The following is a 23,685-nucleotide window of genomic DNA, read 5'->3' on the forward strand; positions in this document are numbered from 1 at the left end:
TGATATGATACTCTATGTGGAAAACCCAAAAGACTCCACTCCAAAACTGCTAGAACTTGTACAGGAATTCAGTCAAGTGTCAGGATATAAAATCAATGCACAGAAATCAGTTGCATTTCTCTACACCAACAACAAGACAGAAGAAAGAGAAATTAAGGAGTCCATCCCATTTATAATTGCACCCAAAACTATAAGATACCTAGGAATAAACCTAACCAAAGAGACTAAGAATCTATACTCAGAAAACTATAAAGTACTCATGAAAGAAATTGAGGAAGACACAAAGAAATGGAAAAATGTTCCATGCTCCTGGATTGGAAGAATAAATATTGTGAAAATGTTGTTGTTTTTTTTAAAACCTGTGTCAGCTTCCTTTCTCTCTGAAAGGTAAGGAGCCTCTTGCAGGAGGTGGCATTTCTGAATATGCCTTCCGCAGACCCCAAGCTACCTTCCACCAGCAGAAGCAAGTAGTAAAATGGCAGGATTACTCTTCCTTCTCAAGGAGGAGTGCAAAGAACTCCAAAGCTAGGCCCTGCCACCCCTAAAGGAAAGCAAAATGAGGCGAGACAAAACAGGCAGAAGACATGAATCGATGTTTCTGCAAGAAGACATCCAAATGGCCAACAGAGACACATGAAAAAGTGCTCAACATCACCAAGCATCAGGGAAATACACATCAAAACCACAGTGAGAAACCACCTCACCCCAGTCAGAATGGCTAAAATTAACAAGTCAGGAAACTACAGGTGTTGGCGAGGATGCGGAGAAAGGGGAACCCTCCTTCACAGCTGGTGGGAATGCAAGCTGGTGCAGCCACTCTAGAAAACAGCGTGGAAGTTCCTCAAAAAGATGAAAATAGAGCTATCTTATGGCCAGCAATTGCACTACTGGGTATTTACCCTAAAGATACAAATGTAGTGATCTGAAGAGGCACGTGCACCCGAATGTTTATAGCAGCAATGTCCACAATAGCCCAACTACGGAAAGAACCTAGATGTCCATCAACAGAAGAATGGATAAAGAAGATGTGATATGTAATACAACGGAATATTATGCAGTCATCAAAAAGCCCGAAATCTTGCCATTTGCAACAATATGAATGGAACTAGAGGGTATTATGCTAAGTGAAATAAGTCAATCAGAGAAAGACAGTTAACATATGATCTCACTGATATGAGGAATTGGAGAAACAAGACAGAGGATCATAGGGAAAGAGAGGGGAAAATGAAATAAGATGAAACCAGAGAGGGAGACAAACTATAAAAGACTCAATCTCAGGAAACAAACTCAGGGTTGCTGGGGAGTGGGAGGGAGGGATAGGGTGGTTGGGTTATGGACATTGGGGAGGGTGCTATGGTGAGTGCTGTGAATTGTGTAAGACTAATGAATCACAGACCTGTACCCCTGAAGCAAATAATACATTATACGTCAATTTAAAAAAATAAATGAGTTTCCATGGGCAGAACCCATCTCTTAGCACATTGCTTTCACTTGGGCTTTTACTCCAAAGAAGTATTACATCATGATAATAGATCTTAAATACATATATGTAATATATATACTTATATATAATATGTATTTTTACTATAACACATATTATATTTAGAATACACATTACATATATATAACATTATAATACATATATTTTCAATATATATTTACATGCATGCACACATACATATATAGTTTATTATGGTAAAATATACAGAGCATAAAGTTTACTGTTTCAACTACTTGTAGGTATACACTTCAGTGCCATTAAGTCCATTTGCAAATATGTGCAACCATCACCACTATCCATCTCCAGAACTTTCTTCTCATCCCAAACAGAAAGTGGACCCATAAAACACTAATTCCCCATTTCTCCTCCTCCAGTCCCTAGTATCCTCTATTTTATTTTTGGCCTCAAAGAATTTGCCTGTTTAGGTTCCTCATGTATGTGTCATCGTACGAATTTGTCCTCTTGTGGATAGCGGATGTTTCCGACAGACAGAAAGGAGGAAAAGAAAGTGAGATAAGCCAAATGCAGCTTACCTTGGGTCTTTTACTCCCTGTTGCATGTGTTGACTTCCCTGCCACTGTGGGATCATCCTTCCTTTCATGAATGTCCATCGTTGTGGTATCACTAGGCTCCTCTCCAGAGCTGATTATGCCACTCATCTTGTTTCCCTCCTGTTTTGCCCAGAGACTGGTTTCTCCTTTGCTGACTTCGTTAGCTGAGCTGAAAAACAGGGTCGCATCCCCACTCATGGCACAAATCATGGATAGTGGTGATGGTTGCACATTATTGCAAACAGACTTAATGGCACTGAATTGTATACCTACAAGTAGTTGAAACAGTAAACTTTATGCTCTTGTGAGGTCTGGTTGGGTTGGGGCAGGCAGCTGCCAGGCCTCTAGTCTCCTATGAGGCTGTCTTGGCCACAGTGGAACCTTGTGTGTGACCAATGGGTACTGGGAACAATCCTGACCAGCAGAAGTGGTGAGTTGTTCCTGAGGCTTTCACTGCCCTTGGGCCCTGGGGAGGGGAGCGTCCTGTGACCTGGAAGATGACGTTCCCCATGAAAAAGAAAACCAGCCTCTGCTTTTCCAGAGTGGTTTTTGGCTAGTACTTATCAGTAACTTTCTTAGAATCAAACAATTGGCTAGGCAGTGTTGGAAAGCCCATCCTCAGCATTTAATACTTGGGAAATTCTTCCAGGATTCTAATCCTAGAGGGGACAGTAGGTTTCCAGTGAGTGTTTCTTATTTGAAAAGAAATCTGTCCTTGAGCTTTCTTTCTAAATTGTAGAGACACTCTTCCAGGAGATGTGCCTACTTATCTGTGTCTGGTGAATGTGTATGTCCAAATTTATAGGATGTCCGCATAACAGGCCGTAGGTCAGCCTATTCACCTATTGGTGAAGATGATGTTAAAGTGACTTCAAAGGGAACTGGCCAAATCTTACTATCTTGGTCTAAATTCCTCTAGTGCCATTACAAGAACGCTTTTCTTGTCTTGGACTTGTCCAGGCTACCACTTAGTACAGTTTGCTTTTTGTATTTTGACTTTTTCTTGACCAGTAGACTGACTGATTTACTTTACATAACATTCTTTCTCTCCTCTTCCTCTTGATCCCTCTCCTTTTTTATATATTCCTGGGAAAGCTTTTGCTTTGCCCCTTGATTTCATTATTTTTCTGTGTCTTGCTAGTAACATAGTGGAAAATGGACACAGGGTTTGGTGTTAGAGACACTGGTCTTTATTTATTTTTTTTCAAAGATTTTATTTATTTATTTGACAGAGATCACAAGTAGGCAGAGAAGCAGGCAGAGAGAGAGGAGGAAGCAGGCTCCCCGCTGAGCAGAGAGCCCGATGTGGAGCTCTATCCCAGCACCCTGAGATGAGGACCTGAGCCGAAGGCAGAGGCTTTAACCCACTGAGCCACCCAGGCGCCCCGAGACACTGATCTTTAAAGTCTGACTGTGCTTTACTGGCTGTGTGACCTTGGGCAAGTAACTTAACCTCTTTACGACACAGATTTCTCCTTTGTGAAATAGAAGCAGATGATTTGTTATTTGCAGGAATGTTGATAGGATAACTCAAAATAATTTGGAAAAGTATCTGGTACATAGGAGAGCTGCACTCATTGACAACCCTCCATCCTTTCACCTCCCTTCCTTCCTCCTCCTCATCCCTCCCTTCCTCTCTTCCTTCCTTCCTCCCTTCCTTCCTTCCAGTTTAATGTAAGCCCTTCCCAGTCTGCCTTCAGCCTATATGAATTCCTGAGACAGAACCCCCAAAATCCATAGTCCTTTCAGGTCCAAACAACTCTGGTCTCCAAACAGGCAGTGGTCAGCAAAGGTGGGGTGGTTGACAGCTAGTTTATCAACTGGCTTTGATACTGGATCCTACTGGATCCCATCAGAAGATAAGCCTTTTGAGAAAGCAGAGACTGCCTGGAGCTGTCCCTTAGCCACTCCATCTAGGATGTGCCAGGGAGGGGGTGTTCCAGAGAACCTTCCGGCACATAAAGGCCAACACACCTGTGACTTGGTTCCACAACCTAGAAGTGACACAGGACAAAGCCAAGCAACTAAGGCGGGTACGATGCTGTTGGTTTTATCCCCACAGAAGTTATTCTTTTAAGTAATCCCAGACAAACTCACCTACCTGTTGTTATGGGGATAGGCAACTCTGAGATTCCTTCCCCAAGAGAGACTGGCGCACTGCTGGAGTGCGTCCAAGCTCCCTAGGGGCGAAGGGACGTGGTGCACTCTACCCTAGGAAACTAAGTCAAGGCTTCGGTTTCTAATGGTGGAAACTTTGTTTTGGTTGGCAGCTTCTCCCCAGCATCCACCTGGATCTGGATTCGACCCCCGCAGCATAGCTGTGATGGGACAGCAAACCCTCGCCTCAAGAATACAAGGTGATGATGGGGTGGGACGAATTCCAGTAAGGTCCTCGGAGTGGGACTCCCCGTGGAGCAGCCAGCTGAGGTCACGCTCGGGTTAAGTTTTAGGCCCCCGCGGGGGCGCGCAGAGTTCTATGCAGACAAATCCCAACGACTCAGGAGGACCGTTCCACATTTCAGGCAGTTGCACGGATGCTAAAACCGCCGCTTGGGGCGTCTGGGGCCCGGAATTCGTCGTCCTCCAGGTCTGCGTTTTCCTCCCGTGTTTCAGCCCCCGACAGCGCGGCTGCGTCTGGGCCCCCAGCGAAGGCAGGGCCTGATTTCGGGGAGGACCCCGGGGAGAGGGGAGCCCGGCTGCTCCCGGCTGTCCCAGCCCGCGGTCACCGAGGGCTCGGAGGTGGGCTCCCGGGACACGGGCGCGGGGGCTGGAGCAGTGCGGGGGCCCCAGGTCGTGCCGGCTCGCGTCCTCCGCGTCTCCCAGCAAGCCGCAGGCTCCGGAGCGGCGCTTCGCTTCCCCAGGGGCCTTCTCGGAATGCTGCGGGAGCCCGGGATTTTGGCGGGGGGTGGGGTGGTGGTGGCGTGGCAGCGTCAGGGCGCCGCTTCCCCCTCCGCGCGCCCTCTTTCCGCCGCGGCGGCGCGCGCTGACCTGGCAACGCTGATCCGCTCGAGCTGGAGCCCACGCGCCGCGCTCACCTGGCGAGCTGGGGTGAGGCGGCGGCCCGGGCCGGGGGCGCAACGGGAGCCCGGGGTGGGGCACGCCGGCGGGGGGAGGCTGTCGGAGCGGGGGGGGTACGAGGGGAGCCCGAGGCAGGGGCACGCCGGCGGGGCGAGGCTGCTGGAGAGGTGAGGTGGCGCGAGGGGCTCGGGAGAGGCTTTGCGCGAGTCGGGGGGGGCCCTGCCTGGGCAGGGTAGTGCAGAGGCCCCTGGGGGAAACGTAGGAAGGGGCTCCTCTGCGGGGGCTGGAGGGTTTTTATGGAACTCACTTGCAAAAGGGAGGGACTGTGAGCTCGGCTTGGATCCGGAAGGCTCGGGAGCGGGACCTTCAGGCACTTTATCGCTTGGCGACTTTCAGGGAGCACAGAGCCTGCACCCTGCGTGGACCCAGGCTCTGTGTTCCCAGCGCGTTGGCTTTTCTCGGTTCCCCCAAAGCGCGCACACAGATGGCGAAGGCCCGCGGAGGAGCTCCTCCCCAACACACCCAAACCTAGGGATAGCTGGTGGCAAAAGCCAAACTTTTTGCTACTTCTCCGAGCTAGGTGAGAGCGGGAGAGCGCGGCATATTGGGTGGTCGAGCGCCCATGTCAAGTCCACCTGCTGAGATTGCAGCGGGAAAAGCGGAATTGCTGCATTTCACCCCGCTCCCTCCTGCCTGCCTGTCGCGGCGCGGTGAGGTTTGCTACCCCCACCTCCTGCGACTACTGATGCTGTCAGCTTGGAGAACGTGGAGAACCTTCGGAAGAAGGGTTGTTCGGCCCTAAATGGAAATTAAGACTAGCAGGAAGGGGCATATTCCAGAACTGTGCTTACTACGTGCTTGCCGTGGAACTTGGAAGGATATTTGAATTGCAGATGGGGTGGGAAAGTTCAGAGGGCTGAGGGTCAGCAAATTCAAGTTTCCCCTACTCTGTCCTCAGGCCGAATAGCAGTGAGGTTTTGGCAAGTCAAGAAACCCCATGGAATCTGCTTGTGTGAGAAGTGGAGCGATAATCCCTGCCCTACCACATTGGATGATTTGTAAAGAGGGAGGGGAGTGTTTTGAGAAGTATGTAGAGTGGTTTCTGTAAATGACGGTTATCACCGCATTGCTCCCCACACCTCCCTCCTGGCCGCCAGCAGAACCTCATTTGGAGGGGACTTAAGGCAGCGGGAAGTGCAGGCATTTTCCTGCTTACCTGTCCAAAATGTCGGGATGCGTCTGTTTCTCGGTGTGTTGTGGTAGTTCTTCTTCCCAGCACGACTACCTGACACTGCGCATCACAGTGTGACATCAGGAGACAGGAACTTTGCTTTCCTCCTCTTCTTTAGGGCCTGAGGGAGATGCTAAGAAAGTTGAGGAAAATTGGTAGTGACCAGTGGGAGGTGAGGGGAGGGTTAGATTTGATTTGCCATGCTCTTCATGAGAACATTTAACTCTGAAAACCTTTGCTTTCTGGAGTTGGAGTTCTTGTTTTCTGATACGGGAAGACTCTGTCAGGGCCAAGGATAAATATGCAAAAATCAGCATTTCAATTCAAATGATCTTTAGAGGAAGATAAGTAAAGAGCTAGAGAAAAGAGTACAGTTGCTTGCTCACAGGTTTTCTCCACCCCTCTGGGGCACACAAATAATAGCATTGCCAAATTTAAATAGTTTCCCTTGTTACTAAATTTAGATCCATATTTCTGATATGGAAAGGAAAAGAGTCACAGGGTTGGTTGTGTTACCGTTAGAATTTAAGCAGTTCCTTTTAAATAAGCATGTCCAATCTTCTAGCCATTATAAATGTGAGCAATACTAATGCCTGTGTGTTTTATTGTATGTATCTTTTCTAAAAAGATAAATAAGGTAAGCTTGTCAAGGTCACCAAGCTCTCTGGTTTTTCGTTTTAATTAAAAGTAGTTGAGAGGTGACTCATTTACGAAGTGGGGTAATAAAACTAGGTCTCCTTAGTTGTGCTGTGGTGAACGGAACTGGAAGTTTTTCTAAAATAACACTGATGGTGTTGAATATTGTGTGCTGGATTGAGTATTCATTTAGTTCTCACAACAGTCCTGAAAGAAACTGAAGCACAGAGAGGTTAAATGCCTTATCCAAGGTCACACAGCTAGTAAGTAAGGAGTTTCTCAGGTTGGCATAAAAATTACATTTGATTGGGACCCTGGTGTTTTTTTCTTAACTTCTGCACTGTGTTTTATCCCATACATACAGCAGCATGAGGGGGAGATTGGGGGCTCTGGAGCCGGGTTCCACGTCCTAGGGCTGAGATTGCTGTTGAATTGCTGTGTGGGCTTCACGTTACTTCCTTTCTCTGGGCCCCAGTTTTCTCATCCACAAAATGATCTCAATAATCCTATTGAATATTGAACGGAGGCTGTAGTTCTCACTGGAACATGAAGTGTGAACTGTGAAAGAGAAACATTTCCAGTATGTAACAAACTGCAGAAATGATTCCTAAAAGTCTAGTCTTCACTTCCGTATGTAAAAGGAAGTTTCAGAGACAAGTGTTTTTGCTGTTCTCAACATAGGCTGGAACATGACAAAGGGGAAAAAGCCAAACTAATCTACACACTTCCATGTGATCTGCCCAACAATTAATGTTTGGAAATTATTTTAAAAAAATACTTTAGTTCTGTTCTTGGATCCTTAGTTTTACACTTAAAGAGATAAGTATAAATTAGACCTCAAAGTTTTTTTGGGCAGGTCACCCATGACCAGCAGATGCTTTCGTCTTGTTGATTTCAGGAGCTAAAGACCAGAGGTTGGGGTGGCCTTAAACTCTTCCACATTCTTTTATTTCAGCAACTTGTAGTGGATCAGAAAACAACTGTGCAGGAAATACATGTAATGTACTTCCTTATTCTCTCTTTCTTTATTTGGAGATTATTCTTAGAAGCTAGCTTGAGGATGGCCATTTTAAATATGATGGGTCAGGAGAGTTGAACTTTCGTTTATGCACATTTTGAGGGTATTTAAGCAATATGGCTCAATTGTCTAATCATTTTAACTGTCCTACGACATATATAAAATGGTTTTTTTTTTTTTTTTTTTTTGGTTGGTTTTGGTTTTGGTCTCATTCTTAGTTTAAACTCTTGGTCCCTGTGGGGATTGGGGCCCAGGGAGGTATAAGCATGCCCATGTCACTGACATTGCCAGCAGCCCCTTCGTGCTTGATAAATTTTGATATTCTGGAGAGACGTTTGGATCCATGAGATTTAAAGGTCTTTCCTTCATCCCTGCACTGTTGCAGGTAAGAATGTGAACTTGGAAGCAAGACTGCCTGGGTGTGAAATGCTCCAGTTTCAAGCTATGCCTCGGGTCCTAGTGTTGTTATAGCTACCTCATAGATTGTTAGAAGGATCAAGTATGTGTGTGTGTGTAGAAAAGTCTAGAACAGGGCCAGGCCCATAGTAAATGCTGTGTAAGTGTTAGTTAGGAACTGATGATGATGGCTAAGATAATAGAAGACGAGTGCTCTGGGGCAAAAAATAAAATAAAATAAAATAAAAAATAGGGCAGTAAACCAGGATAGTGTATATTTTAGGGATGAAGTTTTAAAAAGGGTGATGAGGAAAGTCTCATTCCAATGGCAAATTTGAATAAAGAAGTGAGTGCAAGTAGAAGCGTATAGGGGGATGCAGGGGTGCAGAAGTGTATAGAGGTGTAGGAATGTAGAGGTAATAGAGAAGTAGGTCAGAGAGGTAACTCAAGGTTACATGGACAGATACAGCAATGTTGAAGTTTTTTCTTTTTTTTTAATTTAAAACTTTTTTGTTTTTAATTTTTTAAATTAAATTCAGTTAATTAACATATAATGTATTATTGGTTTCACAGGTAGAGGTCAGTGATTCATTAGTCTTATGTAATACCCAGTGCTCATTACTTCATGTGCCCTCCTTAATATCCGTCACCCAAGCCCCTCCCCTCCAGCAACTCTCAGTTTGTTCCAGTTTGTTCCCCATGATTAAGAGTCTCTTAGGGCTCATCTCCCTCTCTGGTTTCATCTTGTTTTATTTTTTCCTCTCTTCCCCTATGATCCTTTGTTTTGTTTCTTAAATTCCACATATGAGTGAGTCATATCATTGTCTTTCTCTGATTGACTTATTTCACTTAGCATAATACCCTCTAGTTCCACCCACATCATTGCATATGACATGTCATTTTTGATGGCTGCTTAATATTCCATTATATATCTATACAACTTCTTTATTGATTCATCTGTTGATGGAATTTTTCTTTTTTTCAAAAGATTTTATTTATTTATTTGACACACAAAGAGATAGAGAGAGAGAGCACAAGCAGGGGGAGCAGCAGGCAGGCAGAGGGGGAAGTAGGCGCCCTGTTGAGGAAGGAGTCAGATGTGGGGTTCAATCCCAGGACCCTGGGATCATGACCTGAGATGAAGGCAGCTGCTTAACCAACTGAGAAACCCAGGCGCCCCTTTAATTGTTTTCTTAAACTTTTTTTTTTTTTTGAGAGAAAGAGAGAGAGCACACACATGTGCAAGATGGGGTGGGGGATGGGCAGAAGGAGAGAGAGAAGCTCAAGCAGACTCCAGGCCCAGTGTGGAACCCTACCAGGGTCTTGATCTCACAACCCTGGGCTCTATCTCACAACCCTCGGATCAAGATCTGAACCAAAATCAAGAGTTAGATGCTTAACTGACTAAGCCACCCCGGCACCCCTGTTTTTGTTTTTGTTTTTTAGCTTTTACCTAGGGAGTTTGCTTATGGAAAATTTCAAACTAGAAGTAAAGGGATCAGTACATGTACACTTCTCCCATGTTCAACAATTCTCGACATGGCCAATTGGGTTTCACCCATAACTTCTGCTGGCACTTCCCACTGGATTATTTCAAAGCAGATGTCAGAAATTCTATCAATGATTTTTACATACGTCTGTATATACTTCTCAAGGATAGGCACTTTAATCATGCAGAAGCACAATTCTTGGGGTGCCTGGGTGGCTCAGTGGGTTAAGCCTCTGCCTTCGGCTCATGTCATGATCTCAGGGTCCTAGAATCGAGTCCCACATCAGGCTCTCCTGCTCAGTGGGGACCCTGCCCACCCACCTACCCACCCCACCCGCCTGCTGGCCTCTCTGCCTACTTGTGATCTTTGTCAAATAAATAAATAAAATCTTTTGAAAAAATTAAAAACAGAAGCACAATACTTAACTATGTTGATTTTGTTTCCCATCTCTAAGTTGGGACCAGCAGAACCTCCCTCTCAGTGCTAGTTTCAAGATGGGGATGTCAATGTCTGGACCATTGTGTAGGGTCCAGCGACTGGTGCCCCATTGCTAGTTGCCATCACGTTCATGATGTCGTCTTTACCGGCCATTGGTTTTTGTTTTTTTCCTCTTTTCTTTTTCCAGATAGGTCAGTGGTGGCAATTTCACTTCTACTTCCCCTTTCCTCTCTGTACCTACTTTAGGCACCCATATTCTGTATTCCCTTTATCTATGCTCTATTTTTCCCTTCACTTTCAGTGCCTGTGTTTGCAGCCTGACTTACAATCAGTTGTCCTCTGAGCCCCCGAGCCCATGCCATACCAGTGCTCTCTAGGCTTCCTAGATCTTTTTAGAAGGGAGATGGGAACTTCTTCCTACTTCATTTTTTTTGGACAACATTATTGAGATGGAGCTAGAGTTCACATAACATACAATTCACCCATTTAAAGTGTACAGTTCAGGGGTGCTGGGCTGGCTCGGTTGGTTAAGCATCCAACTCTTGGTTTCAGCTCAGGTTGTGACCTCAGGGTCATGGAATCGAGCCCCGCCTCGGGTTCCATGCTCAGCTTGGCATCTGCTTGGTATTCTCTCCCTCTTCCTCTGTCTTCGCCCTCTCAAACAAATAAATATATCTCCAAAAAAATGCCACTTTTAAAGTGTACAGTTCAGTGGTTTTAGTATATTCACAGATATGTGTCATCATTGCCGCAGTTAATTTTAGAACATTTAGAGCCTCAAAAATGTACCCTGTACCCTTTAGTTATCACTCTTTATGTTCTCATTCCCTCCTTCCTCCACTAATCTATGTTCTGTCTCTATGGATTTACTTATACTTGACATTTCATTAAAAGAAGTATCTATCAATATGAAATATCTTTCGTGACTGGCCGTTTCACTTTGTATAACGTTTTCAGGGCTCACCCATGCTGCGGCATGTCTCAGTGTATCACTTCTTACTGTGGCCGAATAGTACTGCATTGTTTGGTGGTCACACACTTTGCTTACCCCTCCGTCAGTTGATGGACATTGGGGATGGAATTTTCCACTTTTTGGCTATTGTGAATCATGCTCCCATTCACATTTGTGCACAAGTGCTTGTGTGAACATCTGCTTTCGTTCTCTTGGGCATATACCCAGGAGAGGAATTGCTAGATCAAATAGTAACTGTATGTTGAACCATTTGGGGAACTGCCAGACTGTTTTTCGACATGGCTCCCTATTTTATTTTGCCCAAACTTGGGAGACTTGCCATCATTTAACGGTAGGTGCCTACCCTTACTGTGGGTGAATATTTGTATTAATATTTTTTGTAAGTCTTATTCAGTTGTCTAATATTCATGGATAGATAATTTTTTTTGTTTATCATTATTTTTTATATAGAAGGTATAAACTAAACCATTATTTGTATGGTGGTAGGTACCTTTAGAATATAAGATGATTTATTGGAAGAAAGAACAAAATGCTATTTTCATGAATTTTTAAGTTACATGATATATTAGAATAGCTGTGCACATATAAGGTTTATAAATAAATAGTCCCATACTGGAGATTTAGGTACAATAATGTTGTTTGTTTTTTATAAATAGATATAAAATTCCAGGCACAGTGTTCTAAAAACATGGTAGCAAGTATAGTGGCGTGGTTCTTAATCCTTCATTTTGTGACAGATCTCATGGGAAAATTCTTAAAATTACTTTACCAGTGAAATTGCAAACATCAATTTGAGCCCAAATGGCACATGTAAATATCACTGGAAGGAGCTTTGGATCAGGTCAGACTTTTGTTTTTTTGTTTTATGTCTAGTAGTTATTCATGGTAAGGCTTTGGGCAAGTCCCCTAACGTTCTTTATTTCAGTTCCCAAATCAGCATAGTAAAACCTGACATAATTCATGTTATCATCACGTAGAATGAGAGTGGTTAAGTGTGACATACACAGACCACAGGAAGTTAGTCATTTGTGTATCTTGGGCAACCTTGCAGTTTTCTTAGGCAAAATATCTATGTTCCTTGGTCTTTTCTTTGCCTTTGTTGGGTCTTCCCCTTCTCACCCCACCCATTTGTCATAATTGCTTTCTGTCCTTCCCTGGTGTTCTTTTGACAGCAGACTTTCAAAATTAAGGGTCATTGTCGAAGGTCAAGTTGGTCAGGTTGGAGTCGCTGGGATGCCACTGCCACTGTTGCAATATAGTTCTGTCACCTTCCGGCGCTCTTCATGTTAGAACACAGAGTTCATCATGTGTCATTCAGTGGTGGTAACCTTGTAGCTGTCGGAAAATGGCGGTTTGCTCTGATTCCTGGCCGCTTTGTGGAAGCTGTGGAGTCGCTTGACTGGGCATCTTAATGGTTTCTGTTTGGTAAGTGATAGTGTGAGTCTGTTTAAAGTCTAAGCTTGAAGGGAAGTAGATCAGGAAAGAGGAAGAGGACCAGGGAACTGTGTTAACCTCAAACAGCTTAACACGCTGACCGTTCACTTGCATTTGTTTATTATTGAGCCTGCTCGGTAAGCCACCATAAAATCGGCATAAATGAATCTTACCTTTCACCTCCACTCTTATTTGTGATTTCTAGTCTCTAACTTCCTTTATTCCAAGGGTTGACAGGAATTTTAGGTCATGATCTCCAATTTCTTCTAATGATGGACATATATTCTTGACTTACTTTCTTGGGCAACAGAAACAACCAACAGAACCATACTTAGGTAGTGTTTGTTCATTCATTCATTCTTCTTCTTTTTTTTTTTTTTTTTGAAGATTTTATTTATTTATTTGACAGACAGAGTTCACAAGTAGTCAGAGAGGCAGGCAGGTGGGGGGGGGGCGGGAAACAGGTTCCCGGCTGAGCAGAGAGCCCGATGTGGGGCTCAATCCCAGGACCCTGCGATCATGACCCGAGCTGAAGGTAGAGGCTTTAACCCACTATGCCACCCAGGCGCCCCTCATTCATTCCTTCCTTCATTTTATTCACACTCAAAGAATATATTTGCTGAGCACCTATGATGTGCCCCTGTTCTAGCTTCTGGGAACAAAGTAGTGTCCCAAGTACAATTTTTTTAAAGTTACCCTCAGAGATTTTACATTCTAGCAGGTGTCAGTCTTTGAGATTGAGTGAAATGAGGAGTCATGCTAAGGAGTAAGAAGAAAACTAGAGGTGGGTAGGGGGAGAGGAATTACTGGCTGGGACGGTGGCCATGACTTACATGGGGGGCCATGGAGGCGTTGCTGAGAAGGCGACATTTAAGATGAGTCTTTAATGCTCCCAGTAAGTATTCAGTCCGTAGTTAGTGTTTAGGCAGAGAAAATCTAAAATCCTAAATCTGACATGCTCATGTATATTCATCCGATTGTTAGGGGTCCTAGCAGCTAAGAGCTGCTCTTCTGCCATCAAAGTGCTGGCCGGTTAGGGCCTGAAAGACTTTTGTGAGGTCACTATAGAGGTCACGGTGGTTCCTGCCTTACTGAGTCATCCACCCCTTTTGCAAAAGTGGCATCTTTGCAGGCAACCCTTTGGCTCTGAGGTTGCCCTAATGATATGGTCATTCTCAGCAGAACCACTGATCTTGAGGGGCAGAGAATCACCCAGAATGACTGGACAGGGGGGATCTGGGAGTCTCTCTCTTGTCTAGGACCTCTGCTGCTGCACGTATGTTAACTAGTAATCTGGCCCATGCTCTACCTCAACAGGAAAATATCAATAGAAATGGCGGTAAGCTTCGCGCTCTGATTTCTCCTCCTTTAAAATGTTTTTGAAAATTGATTTTATCTTTGTACCTAAGCCTCTCTGATTCAAAAACCCCATTTGTGACAGTCGGAAGCATTTCAGGAAGATGCCAACCATTGTTTGGGCCCATATTACCGACTGCCTGTCAGCACTGAAATATGTAAATGTCTGGGTTTAGTCACTGTCTCCCTTCTAACCAGAACATAAATGACTGGAGGAATCATGGAGCTTATTTTACTCCAGTGCTTCCAGAACAAAAACAATGCCAGCCATGTAGTAGGTGCTCAGTAATTGTATGTTTAATTGAATAATTGACAAACCACAAGCAAGGTGACAACGAGCAGCACAACAATATAATGGTATCTCACCAAAGATCAGGCAGTGGAGATGTTGACCTCTGGGGCTAGGGCCTGGACTTTGTTTCTAATTATTGCCCTCTCCTGTGGCCATCTCCCTCCCAGAGAAACTCATGCTCCTTAATGAGTGTCCAGCCCGGCTTGTCATCCTCTTGAGAAGCCAACATCTGCTGGGTGTTTGTGTGAAACAAAAGCATCTTTCTAGAAGGAAGTGGAGCAAGTACCTGCTTCTGAAATTATTTTTGAAAAGAAAGTCTGTTGTGCTCCATTTTGTGCCGTTAAGTCAATTCCACATCTGGGAGGCTCAGAATTAGCATCACCCTTTTTGAACTATTACCTTTAGTCTGTTTATAAAAAAAAAAAAAAAAAAAAAAACTGGGATCACTGCTACTTATCATTAGTTGGAGGCTATGCATTCACTTCTGTAATTGTCTCCCACACACAAGGACAGCTATGACGTGGAGAGAACGGAGTGTAAAACACAACTTCTAGCTTCATTCTCTTGGAAATACATTATCAGGAGCTACGGACTCAGAACTAAAATTGGAACTTGTAAAGAGAAGAGAACTAGTGAGAGAAAATCAACAAAAAGCAACACAGACAAATATGTTCATTGCTATATGTTTTATAATAGTGAAAAACCAAAAATAAATTTCTATCAGTAGGAGTCTGGCTCAGTAAATCTGGATACATTTATACTATAGAAAGTGGTAAGATAGTTAAGATAAGCACTCTCAAGACCTTGTTGAGAGAAAAAGAAGGTTGTAGATTCTGTCCAGGATGAGCCCTTGTGTATGGGTCCCATCTTTTGACCTGTCCTATGTATGTTAATTCATAGGAAGAGGTTGGAAGTGGTTACCAGTGTCCTTTCTGGGAATGAGGTGGAATTGGCAGGTTTGGGCCCATGGGCGTGCTTCACTCGCTCTAGGCTTCTGTGTGGGGGGCATTCCATGAAAACACAGTCATGATTCTCATTTGTAATGTTGAAGCCCAAAATTATTGGAGAGGAAAAGACGGGTGATGAAGAGAAATTGGGGCAGTGGGTGAGATTTGAGGTTTGGGGAAGGAAGACAAAGCGCTTGAGATGAATTCGGACAGTCGCCACCGGAGCCCATGATACTTGGTGAGGGGTGATTTGGAGCTTATGTAGTATTGTACCATATTATGTGTATCCTGTCTATGTGTATGTGTCACTTTGAAAGGTTTGACCTAGAACAGAAGTCAAGAAAACCCAAGGAATTGTGGTACAGCTTTCCCATGTACCTTCTTTTGGTCTATTTGTAAGTGTTGGGTAAGAAAAATGTCCTATCATTAGAAACACGGATTCACTTCTATGCTTATACTGATAATTCTGCCATGGTAACAGAACAGGTGTGTCTACCACAGAAGTCCTCTCTCCAGCTCATGATATTATTTCCAGTTTGTTGGATTTTCTTCTTCAGTCCGGAAGTGTGTTGAGTCCCCATAGAGAGCTCTGTGCCTGGTGCAGAACAGACAAGGTCCCTGCTCTCATGGAGCTTATAGGGAGGGGGCAGAGGGGAATGACAGTGAGGAGCTAAAAATGTGTCAGGAAGTGAGACAACTATAATGGAAATTAAGCAAGGTGATGTGATAGGGAGTAACTGGGGAACTACTTTAAGAGAAGTAGTTAGGAAAGACTTTTTTGAGGAAGTAATTTATAAACCAATACGTGCAACAAGACTGAAAGGAGTCAGATGTATGATCAGTTGGAAGAGCGGTCCAGGTAGAGGGACTAGAACAGCACCATTAGGATGGGCAAGAGCCTGTGGGACATGAGTTTGCTGCGTGGTTGGGACTTATCGGGGATAGACAGAAATAAGTTAGAGTGGTCTGCAGGACAGGATCATGTCATGCCTTAAGGACAAGGTAAGAATTTTGGATTTTATTACAGATTCGATAGGATCTATCAAGGGCCAGATGGATGACTAGGGGACTGACATCTTATGTAAGCTTTAAAAGATCTCTACATACCTCTTGATTGTAAGTTGAAAAAAATAGAAGCAGGGAGACCCACTGGTCAGATGGAAGGAGACCCAAGTGGGAGAAGATGGTGACTTAGATGAGGGCAGTAGCTATGGATATGAACTTGCTAATGGATGAAAGACGAAGAGTTAGGGAAAGATAGGATCAGGAATCACTTCCAGATTTTGGACCTCAGCAACTGGGAGGTATGTTTCCTGAGATGGGAAGACCAGGGAGGAGCAGATTTGGAGGAAACTAGCATCTTTTTGAATGTGTTAGTTTGCCATGTCCCCTGGATGGATGTTGGATAGGCATAAGATATGCTAGCCCGTGGTCCCAGGGGAGGTCAGGAGCAGGGATCCAAGTGAGAGCCACCTGCATGCATAACACTAGTTTTTAAAGCCCTGAAACTGACTCTAAAGTTTCAGTCACCACCTGTTCTCCACCTTTCCTTTAAGCTAAGCTCACTTAAGCCAACTGCTTCCATCTCTAGGCCTTCCCCTTGCTGACTTCGCTTTTGCTGTTACGATTACTTGAGCCTCATAGAGTGAAGGACAGTGGGAGCAGTAGAAGGACATATGCTGGGCCTGTGATTACGGTGACCAGGGTGCTGCTCTTTGGAGTTTTAATTATGGCTGTATTTACTGGAGCCAAACAGTGAGCTTAAGAGTGAGCCAACTGGGATGCCTGGGGGGCTCAGTAGGTTAGGCTGCCAACTCTTGATTTCGGCTCTGGTCATGATCTCAGGTTGTGAGATCAAGCCCTGCATCGGGCTCCACACTGGGAATGGAGCCTGTTTAAGATTCTCTCTCCCTCACCCTGTGTCCCCCTTCCTTCTCTCTCTCTCCCCCACCCACTAAAAAAAAGAAAAGAAAAGAAAAGATAGATTCTAGATTCGCAGTGTGTTCTTTAGATATTACAAGCAAATCACAAATTTCTACTGCAATTATAATTCAGTATTATAATCCAAGTTACATAAAACAAAGTTTTTAGTGCTAGGGGTTCTCTTCAATTTAACATACCACTTGTCTACTTTGTTGTAATACAATCACAGACTAAATGAAAACAAGAAACTAAGAAACTATGAAAATGTGAATTTACTTCCCCATGGTATTCCCATTTGGGGTTTGACATTTAATTTTATTGGAATAATACACGGCTGTCTTACACTTTTATCTGTTTTATCACCAGTATGCATATATGCCTTTATCCTTATGTAAAACAATCTTTGATTATCTTTATGCCTTGAAAACCCTTTCTTGTGCTAACATCATGCTGCTTTTTTTTAAAAAAGATTTATTTATTAATTTATTTGACAGAGAGAGAGAGAGAGCGAGCGCAAGTAGGCAGAGAGAGAAGGGGAAGCAGGCTCCCTGCTGAGCGGAGAGCCCAATACGGGGCTTGATCCCAGGACCCTGAGATCATGACCTGAGCCCAAGGTAGAGGCTTAACCCACTGAGCCACCCAGGCGCCCCCCAACATCGTGCCTCTTGTGTCTGCTGCTAGTTATATTGCTAATTTACTTATTTCTCTTTATTTATGTGTTTGTTTAGTTATTTCTTATAAATCCAAGGGGAATTGACTGTATTATACAGGGTGAAGTACAAACTTACTAATGTTTTGTTTCTTCTCCAAAGATTTTGGAGTTTAAACTACGACTGTGTTCTTACTTATCTTGAATGGTTTTTGCTTGTTGCAGATAAGCTGTCTGCCCCCCACCCCCCAACAACTGGCATTCGGGTGAGTTCAAGGCCCTAATCCAGTAGTACAGTGGAACTCACACCACCCTGAGCTCGGAAAGATGGTGTCACAGTCTACAGGCCGACACGATTCTCCAGTGGACTCATGGGACAGGGACAACAATGACCCTGGCGACATTGATGTTTCCCCCAGCCTCCTGGACACTGACCAGCCTCCTTGCCACTCAGACGTCAGATTCATGAGGCACAAAGCTGCCTGGATTAACTCCCAGTGTGAGCAGCAACAGTCTCAGGATTCGCCCCCTCGGGTGCCAACAGTGAGGAAGAGTGGGAACCACTTTGGAGGGGACACAGCCTTGCCCCTCAACCCCTCACCATTGTTTCTCGGGGACTCCATGGTGGAGACATCACTGTCAAAGGATACCACAGACTCTGCCCAGGGCTCAGGGGACAAGAGCAGCGACCTTTCTTTTACCTCAACGGAAGAGCAGGCGGTGTTCCTAGGACACTCTCCTCAGATGTCTTTGTTCACAAGCTCCTCTCCTTGTCCTGAAGTAGACCGTGCTTTTCTGCAGCCTTCCCAACTGACAGCTTCCATGGATGAAGGTAACCCCGGTCGGGAATTTACCTCATTCCTGTCTGTTGCCATGCCGGCCTTGCTTGGTCTAAAGTTCGTCTGACGGTCTTTGTCATGAGAAAAAAGTCATGGTTTTCCACTTTGATCAGAGGCTGGTGCATTAGCTCATTTAATATTGTCTCCAGCCCAGCTGTCCGGATGGTCACAATGGGTAAAATCAGGTATTTCCGTTCTCCTTCAATAGCAAGGGGGTGCCATCTTTGCTCAGTTTAGTTGATAATCAGTGCCAGCTGCCATCTTTGAGCTGGTGTGTGCCTCCAGGAGCTTCTGGCCCATGCGGTTGCCTGAAAAAGAGTATCGGAGGAGCTCTCAATTCAGTGTGGTGGGGTGGGGTGGGGTGGGGAGTGTTTCCAGACAGAGTGGGTTCCGTTTCACATGGGTACTTTCCTAGGAGATGCACTTGCTGCCTCACCTCTATTTACCTTAATGAAGTGTGACTAGAAAATAGTAAGATTTAAAAATGGTAATAACAATTCCCCCAAAGACTATACAAAAGTTTTTTGTTTTTGTTTTTGTTTTTTAATTAAAGCCAGCATTCCCATTGCTCTGAAGTAACTCACATATTCTTAAAAAACTGGAATTCCTAAAATAATGCCTGCAAAATGCCACTCAAGAGTCAATAAGTTATCTATTACTGTTCTCATTTGTGGCGTTCTGATTTTTAAGAAAATATTCATTACATTATATTCACACTGTGTCGATCTGCATTTCTCTCAGAATCCTAGTTCAAATAGTTGATGAAGTTTTTTTCTTTCAAAACAGTTTGAAAGCTGCCCGCCTGCCTGTGTGTGTGTGTCCGTATGTGTGTACATATGTGGGTAATTTATTTATTTCTTACCAGCAAGAACCAGCCCTCCCCCTTCCCTAAAATATGCGGTTTATTTGTTCTATTGGAAAAACTTTTGGAAAAGTCGAAGATGATGATATTCTTTAACATATTATTCATAGCTTAAGCATCGCAGATTTTGGACAATCTTAAAATGGGCTAGTTTTGAAATAAGAACCAAATTTGGGCAAAATGACACACTCTACAGCAATTTAAAATTTAAAAAAGCAATTTAAATTAAAATTGTGGTTCTGCAATTTAAAATTATCCTGTAGCTTTGTCTTTCTCCCAGAAAGAAAACAGTTGCCCCAGCCCCATTTGTCCCAAGACAATAATCTCCAGCAATTTTTGTAAGTACTTTTAAAAGCCACTGCATCTTAAACTTGGTAGGAGGATGCTGCTTATGGAATTTAAAAAAAAAAAAAAAGAAGTCCCCAGCGATCTGGTCTCTCTTTGCTGTGGGACAGCAATGCAAAGACAAGGCATTTGCAACTAAGACACAGAATTTTCCCTGTGACTGCTTCGTCACAACTGACAGCAGCACACTCTTCCTTTTCTAGATAATATGGTAGAGGAGGACCCACCCGCCCACTCCCCCAGCCTAACATTTCCTGAGGCCCCAAGAAACCCATCCACAGTTCCTTTTGTTTGCAGGGCACACTCACATTCCTGGCCTCCTTCAATCTCCTAATAGCTACCTCTCCTAGTGCAAGAAATGAGTATATTTTAACACAGAGGCCCAGCCAGCTGGTGTAGAGAGAGCTGGAACTGGAATCCACAGCTTGACTTTTTTCTGTCCCGTTTCTTCCTCAGGTTCCAAAAACTATGACCTATGGGCCAGCTCCTTCTGGCCTCCTGATTTTACAAACCAAGTGCACCGTGTGTTGCTGATAACGCCATCCTCTCCCCAGTGGCGGAACTGCGTATTTGCAACAGACGGTCCTTAGAGCCTATAATACCTACTCCCTAGTCCTTTTCAGAAAAAGCTGGCCCACCCCAGATGGATTCTGGGGCTAACCGATTCAGAGTTCTCCGTGGAGCAGTCGCTTTCTTGAAGCAGAGGCAGGGGATCGGGCGATTCTGCTAGCGTCTCTCTTTGTCACCCTGAGAGCTATCTAGTCTTGAAGCCATCTGTGGCATTTTGGCTCCTTTAGCAGGTTGGAACAACTCAGCTCTTGGGGCCCTTGTAGAAAAGTTTTGCCTTAAATGCTGCCAGAAGGAATCACATGACAGGAATCATTCCGTTTTGATGGTGTTTGCTGCCAGTAATGGAGTGGCTCCGGGGGCAGAATGGATAAGTCAGCTGCATCTGTCCTCCGCAGTTTCTTCTGGTTTTTGGCTGCAGGAAGACCATTTCAGAGAAGCAATGCTGGCCTTTTTCAGATAGATTTGTCTCTGTAAACAAGAAGTTTTGAGTCAGTCACAGTGCATGGGAGAAGAGACCCCATAATTCCTAGGGCCCTTCTTCTAGACTGTTCCTTCTCACCCTTCTCCGTCTCCCTTAGGTAGTTTCCACGATCTTCTCTTTCTACCCTCTTCGCCTCATTGGTCTCCTCCATCCAGGGGTTCTCCCATTCCTTCTCTGAGGAGTCCTCCCAAGTTGCTCCAACAGGCTCTTGTAGAGATGTTCCCCATTAACGCAATCTCTGCAAAGCCTCCCACCAGAAGGTCCTGTCTTCTTCCGGCATCCTAATTTATTCTGGGATTGTGCTAAATAATAAAAAATATATATTTTAAGGCCACTGCCTAGCATTATTTTCTTTTTTTAAAAAATATTTTATTTATTTATTTGACAGAGATCACAAGTAGGCAGAGAGGCAGGTAGGCATGGGTGGGAGGGGGGTGGGAAGCAGGCTCCCTGCTGAGCAGAGAGCCCGATGTGGGACTCGATCCCAGAACCCTGAGATCGTGACCTGAGCCCAGGGCAGAGGCTTAACCCACTGAGCCACCCGGGTGCCCCTCATTTTGTTTTCTTAGGGGATCTTTGAACTTCTTTTTCTCCATTTTTAATAACTTGCTGTATTGGCAGGTGCTGTTCAAGTCAGCAGAAGAACCACTTCTTTGAATTCCTTCTCTCCGGAGGCATTCCTGCTCCCTGTCGATGTCGAAAAGGTGAATACAGCTTCTTTTTTTTCCCTTTTCTAAAACCACAGAGAATGTTCATTCCTTAGATGGTGATTTAAATCTGGAAACTTCTCTTGGTGAAGCTTGGCAGATTGGTTTCCTTTCAGCCTCTGGCAGGCGCGCTGAGCTAAGAAGAGCTCTGAGTCAGTGTCTGCGCTCAGCTGGGAAACTTTCCATGACCGATGCCTGAGGTCTACCCTTGGGCCACCATCAGCCCGGGGTCTTAGATCACAAGAAATTGAGCTTGGGGTATCTCTTGGTCTCAGTGGGCTAAATTTTATGTGTCTGGAAGATAGGGGCTCTACTTCATAGAATGACCTGTGATCCCTGAGTTAAGTGAACATTTATATTTCCGTGCATTAACTCCACTTAAATACAGCTTCTTGATTTTTCAATCCAGTATACCCTCAATGAAAAACAGTCAATTATGCTTATATTTTACCTGATACTTTTTTTTCCCCCTGCAGGAAAATGCCCATTTCTATGTTGCAGATATGATTATAGCAGCAATGGAGAAAATTAAGTGTACGATCCTGAGTCAACAGCACACAGAGCCCTGGGGTGTGGAAGAAGCCAGTGGGGTGCTCGGGAATGACCAAGCTGACTCCGAAGTCATGTTTTATACCAACACAAAGCAAGAATCTGGGTCTTCCAATTCTTCTGACAGTGGCTATGAAGGCAAGTAGGGCACATCAGAGAGACTTTATGCTGTGTTCTCCATTCATGTCTCTTTTCCTGTCACATCCCAAAGTAGATCTTCAAATCCTTTGCCACAACTTTCTAAAACTTCCTGAATAACCAGCTGCATAGCTCACCCCAGTCTTACAGGACCCTGGATCCACATTCCCAGGAGGAGCCCCCAACGGGGCCCGCTTTGATTGGGTGTCCCCAACTGGTCAGCCACCTTTGGCCAGGGAAGTGAAGGAAAGTGATTGGACCATCATCCCCTCTGAGGCCACCAGTGGGGAGAAAAGAAATAATTCCTATATCAGTCCTATTTCTGTGCTTTATCTTTGACTCTTTCTTTTTTGTGTCTGTGTCTTGGCCCCGTTTCTAGTGAGCTAATCAGCCCTGACTTCTCAGTAATGGTGGCATCTGCTCCATCCGTTCCCTGTCCACCTTTGACCTGGCCCATCACAGCAGCCTCTGGTCAGTCATTCTGTAAGCCGTGCACTTAGGTCCTCAAGACGCATTTACTGCCGTTAGTTTTCTCTTTACTTCCAGCCTCTTTCCACTCATCCATCCCATATGCATCTGTCTGACTAGAACAACTTCTACTCCTCTAAAACGGCCCACTGGGTTTGTGCCAGATTTGATCCTAGGACTTTGAGCTTTGTGGGATGCAGCTTGCCAGCGGGCATCTCCTGATTTCCCCGTGTTGTACTGTGAGCTTTAGTTTTACAAGCCTGGTCAACTTGCCCGCAGACATTTCTCCCAAGCCTCTGCCTCCCCCGCTTTGCTTTGGCTGGGCTCCTTGCAATGCTGGGTCCCCAGGAATGTCACATTAGTTCCTTCACTCTTCCACTCTTCGAAAGCAGTCTCCCTCCACCACCACTGTGACAAGCTCCCAGATTTCATCCCAAGGCAAGAGCACCATTCATGCGGAAGGAAGCCTAAGTTGCGCTCCCGAATGCTCTGTGATTGTCCGATTGCGTGCCTCCCTCCCTCCTGGAGTTGTGCAGCGCGGACCCCTCCCTTCTCAAGGCTGGGGTACACGCAGTTGTGTTTTCTCACAGCTATGCATGTCAGTTTCTCAGTTCCCTTATGAGGTTTTAAACTCTTTGATGCATTAGCATGTGTCTCATTTGAATTTGCTTCAGCCTAGTGCCTTGCTTAAAATAGTATTTTATAAATATTTGTTGAATGGCTGAGCATGAGCAGGGGGAGGGTTATAGGGAGAAGTAGGCTCCCTGCTGAGCAGGGAGCCCGACACTTGCTCAATCCTGGGACCCCAGGATCATGACCTGAGCCGAAGGCGGATGCTTAACCAATTGAGTCACCAGGTGCCCCTGAATTTTT

The 23,685-nt window shown here is 44.7% G+C and overlaps 1 protein-coding gene across 10 annotated transcripts in view; it reads left to right on the top strand.

Moving 5' to 3' along the window:
• Positions 1 to 4,373: 4,373 nt before the first annotated feature.
• Positions 4,374 to 23,685, top strand: part of RUBCNL (rubicon like autophagy enhancer) — a 41,002-nt gene continuing 21,690 nt past the window's right edge. For 2 of the 10 annotated variants that reach the window (XM_047723451.1, XM_047723461.1), the window contains exons 1-4: positions 13,390 to 14,025; positions 18,079 to 18,685; positions 21,572 to 21,654; positions 22,134 to 22,344. In XM_047723451.1, the coding sequence (XP_047579407.1) occupies positions 18,181 to 18,685; positions 21,572 to 21,654; positions 22,134 to 22,344 (799 nt within the window). In that variant the 5' untranslated portion in view covers positions 13,390 to 14,025; positions 18,079 to 18,180. The other 8 variants (XM_047723458.1, XM_047723459.1, XM_047723454.1 and 5 more) reach the window with 8 other exon arrangements.

This window comes from Lutra lutra, chromosome 3 (assembly GCF_902655055.1).
Source record: "Lutra lutra chromosome 3, mLutLut1.2, whole genome shotgun sequence".
NCBI lineage: Eukaryota > Metazoa > Chordata > Mammalia > Carnivora > Mustelidae > Lutra > Lutra lutra.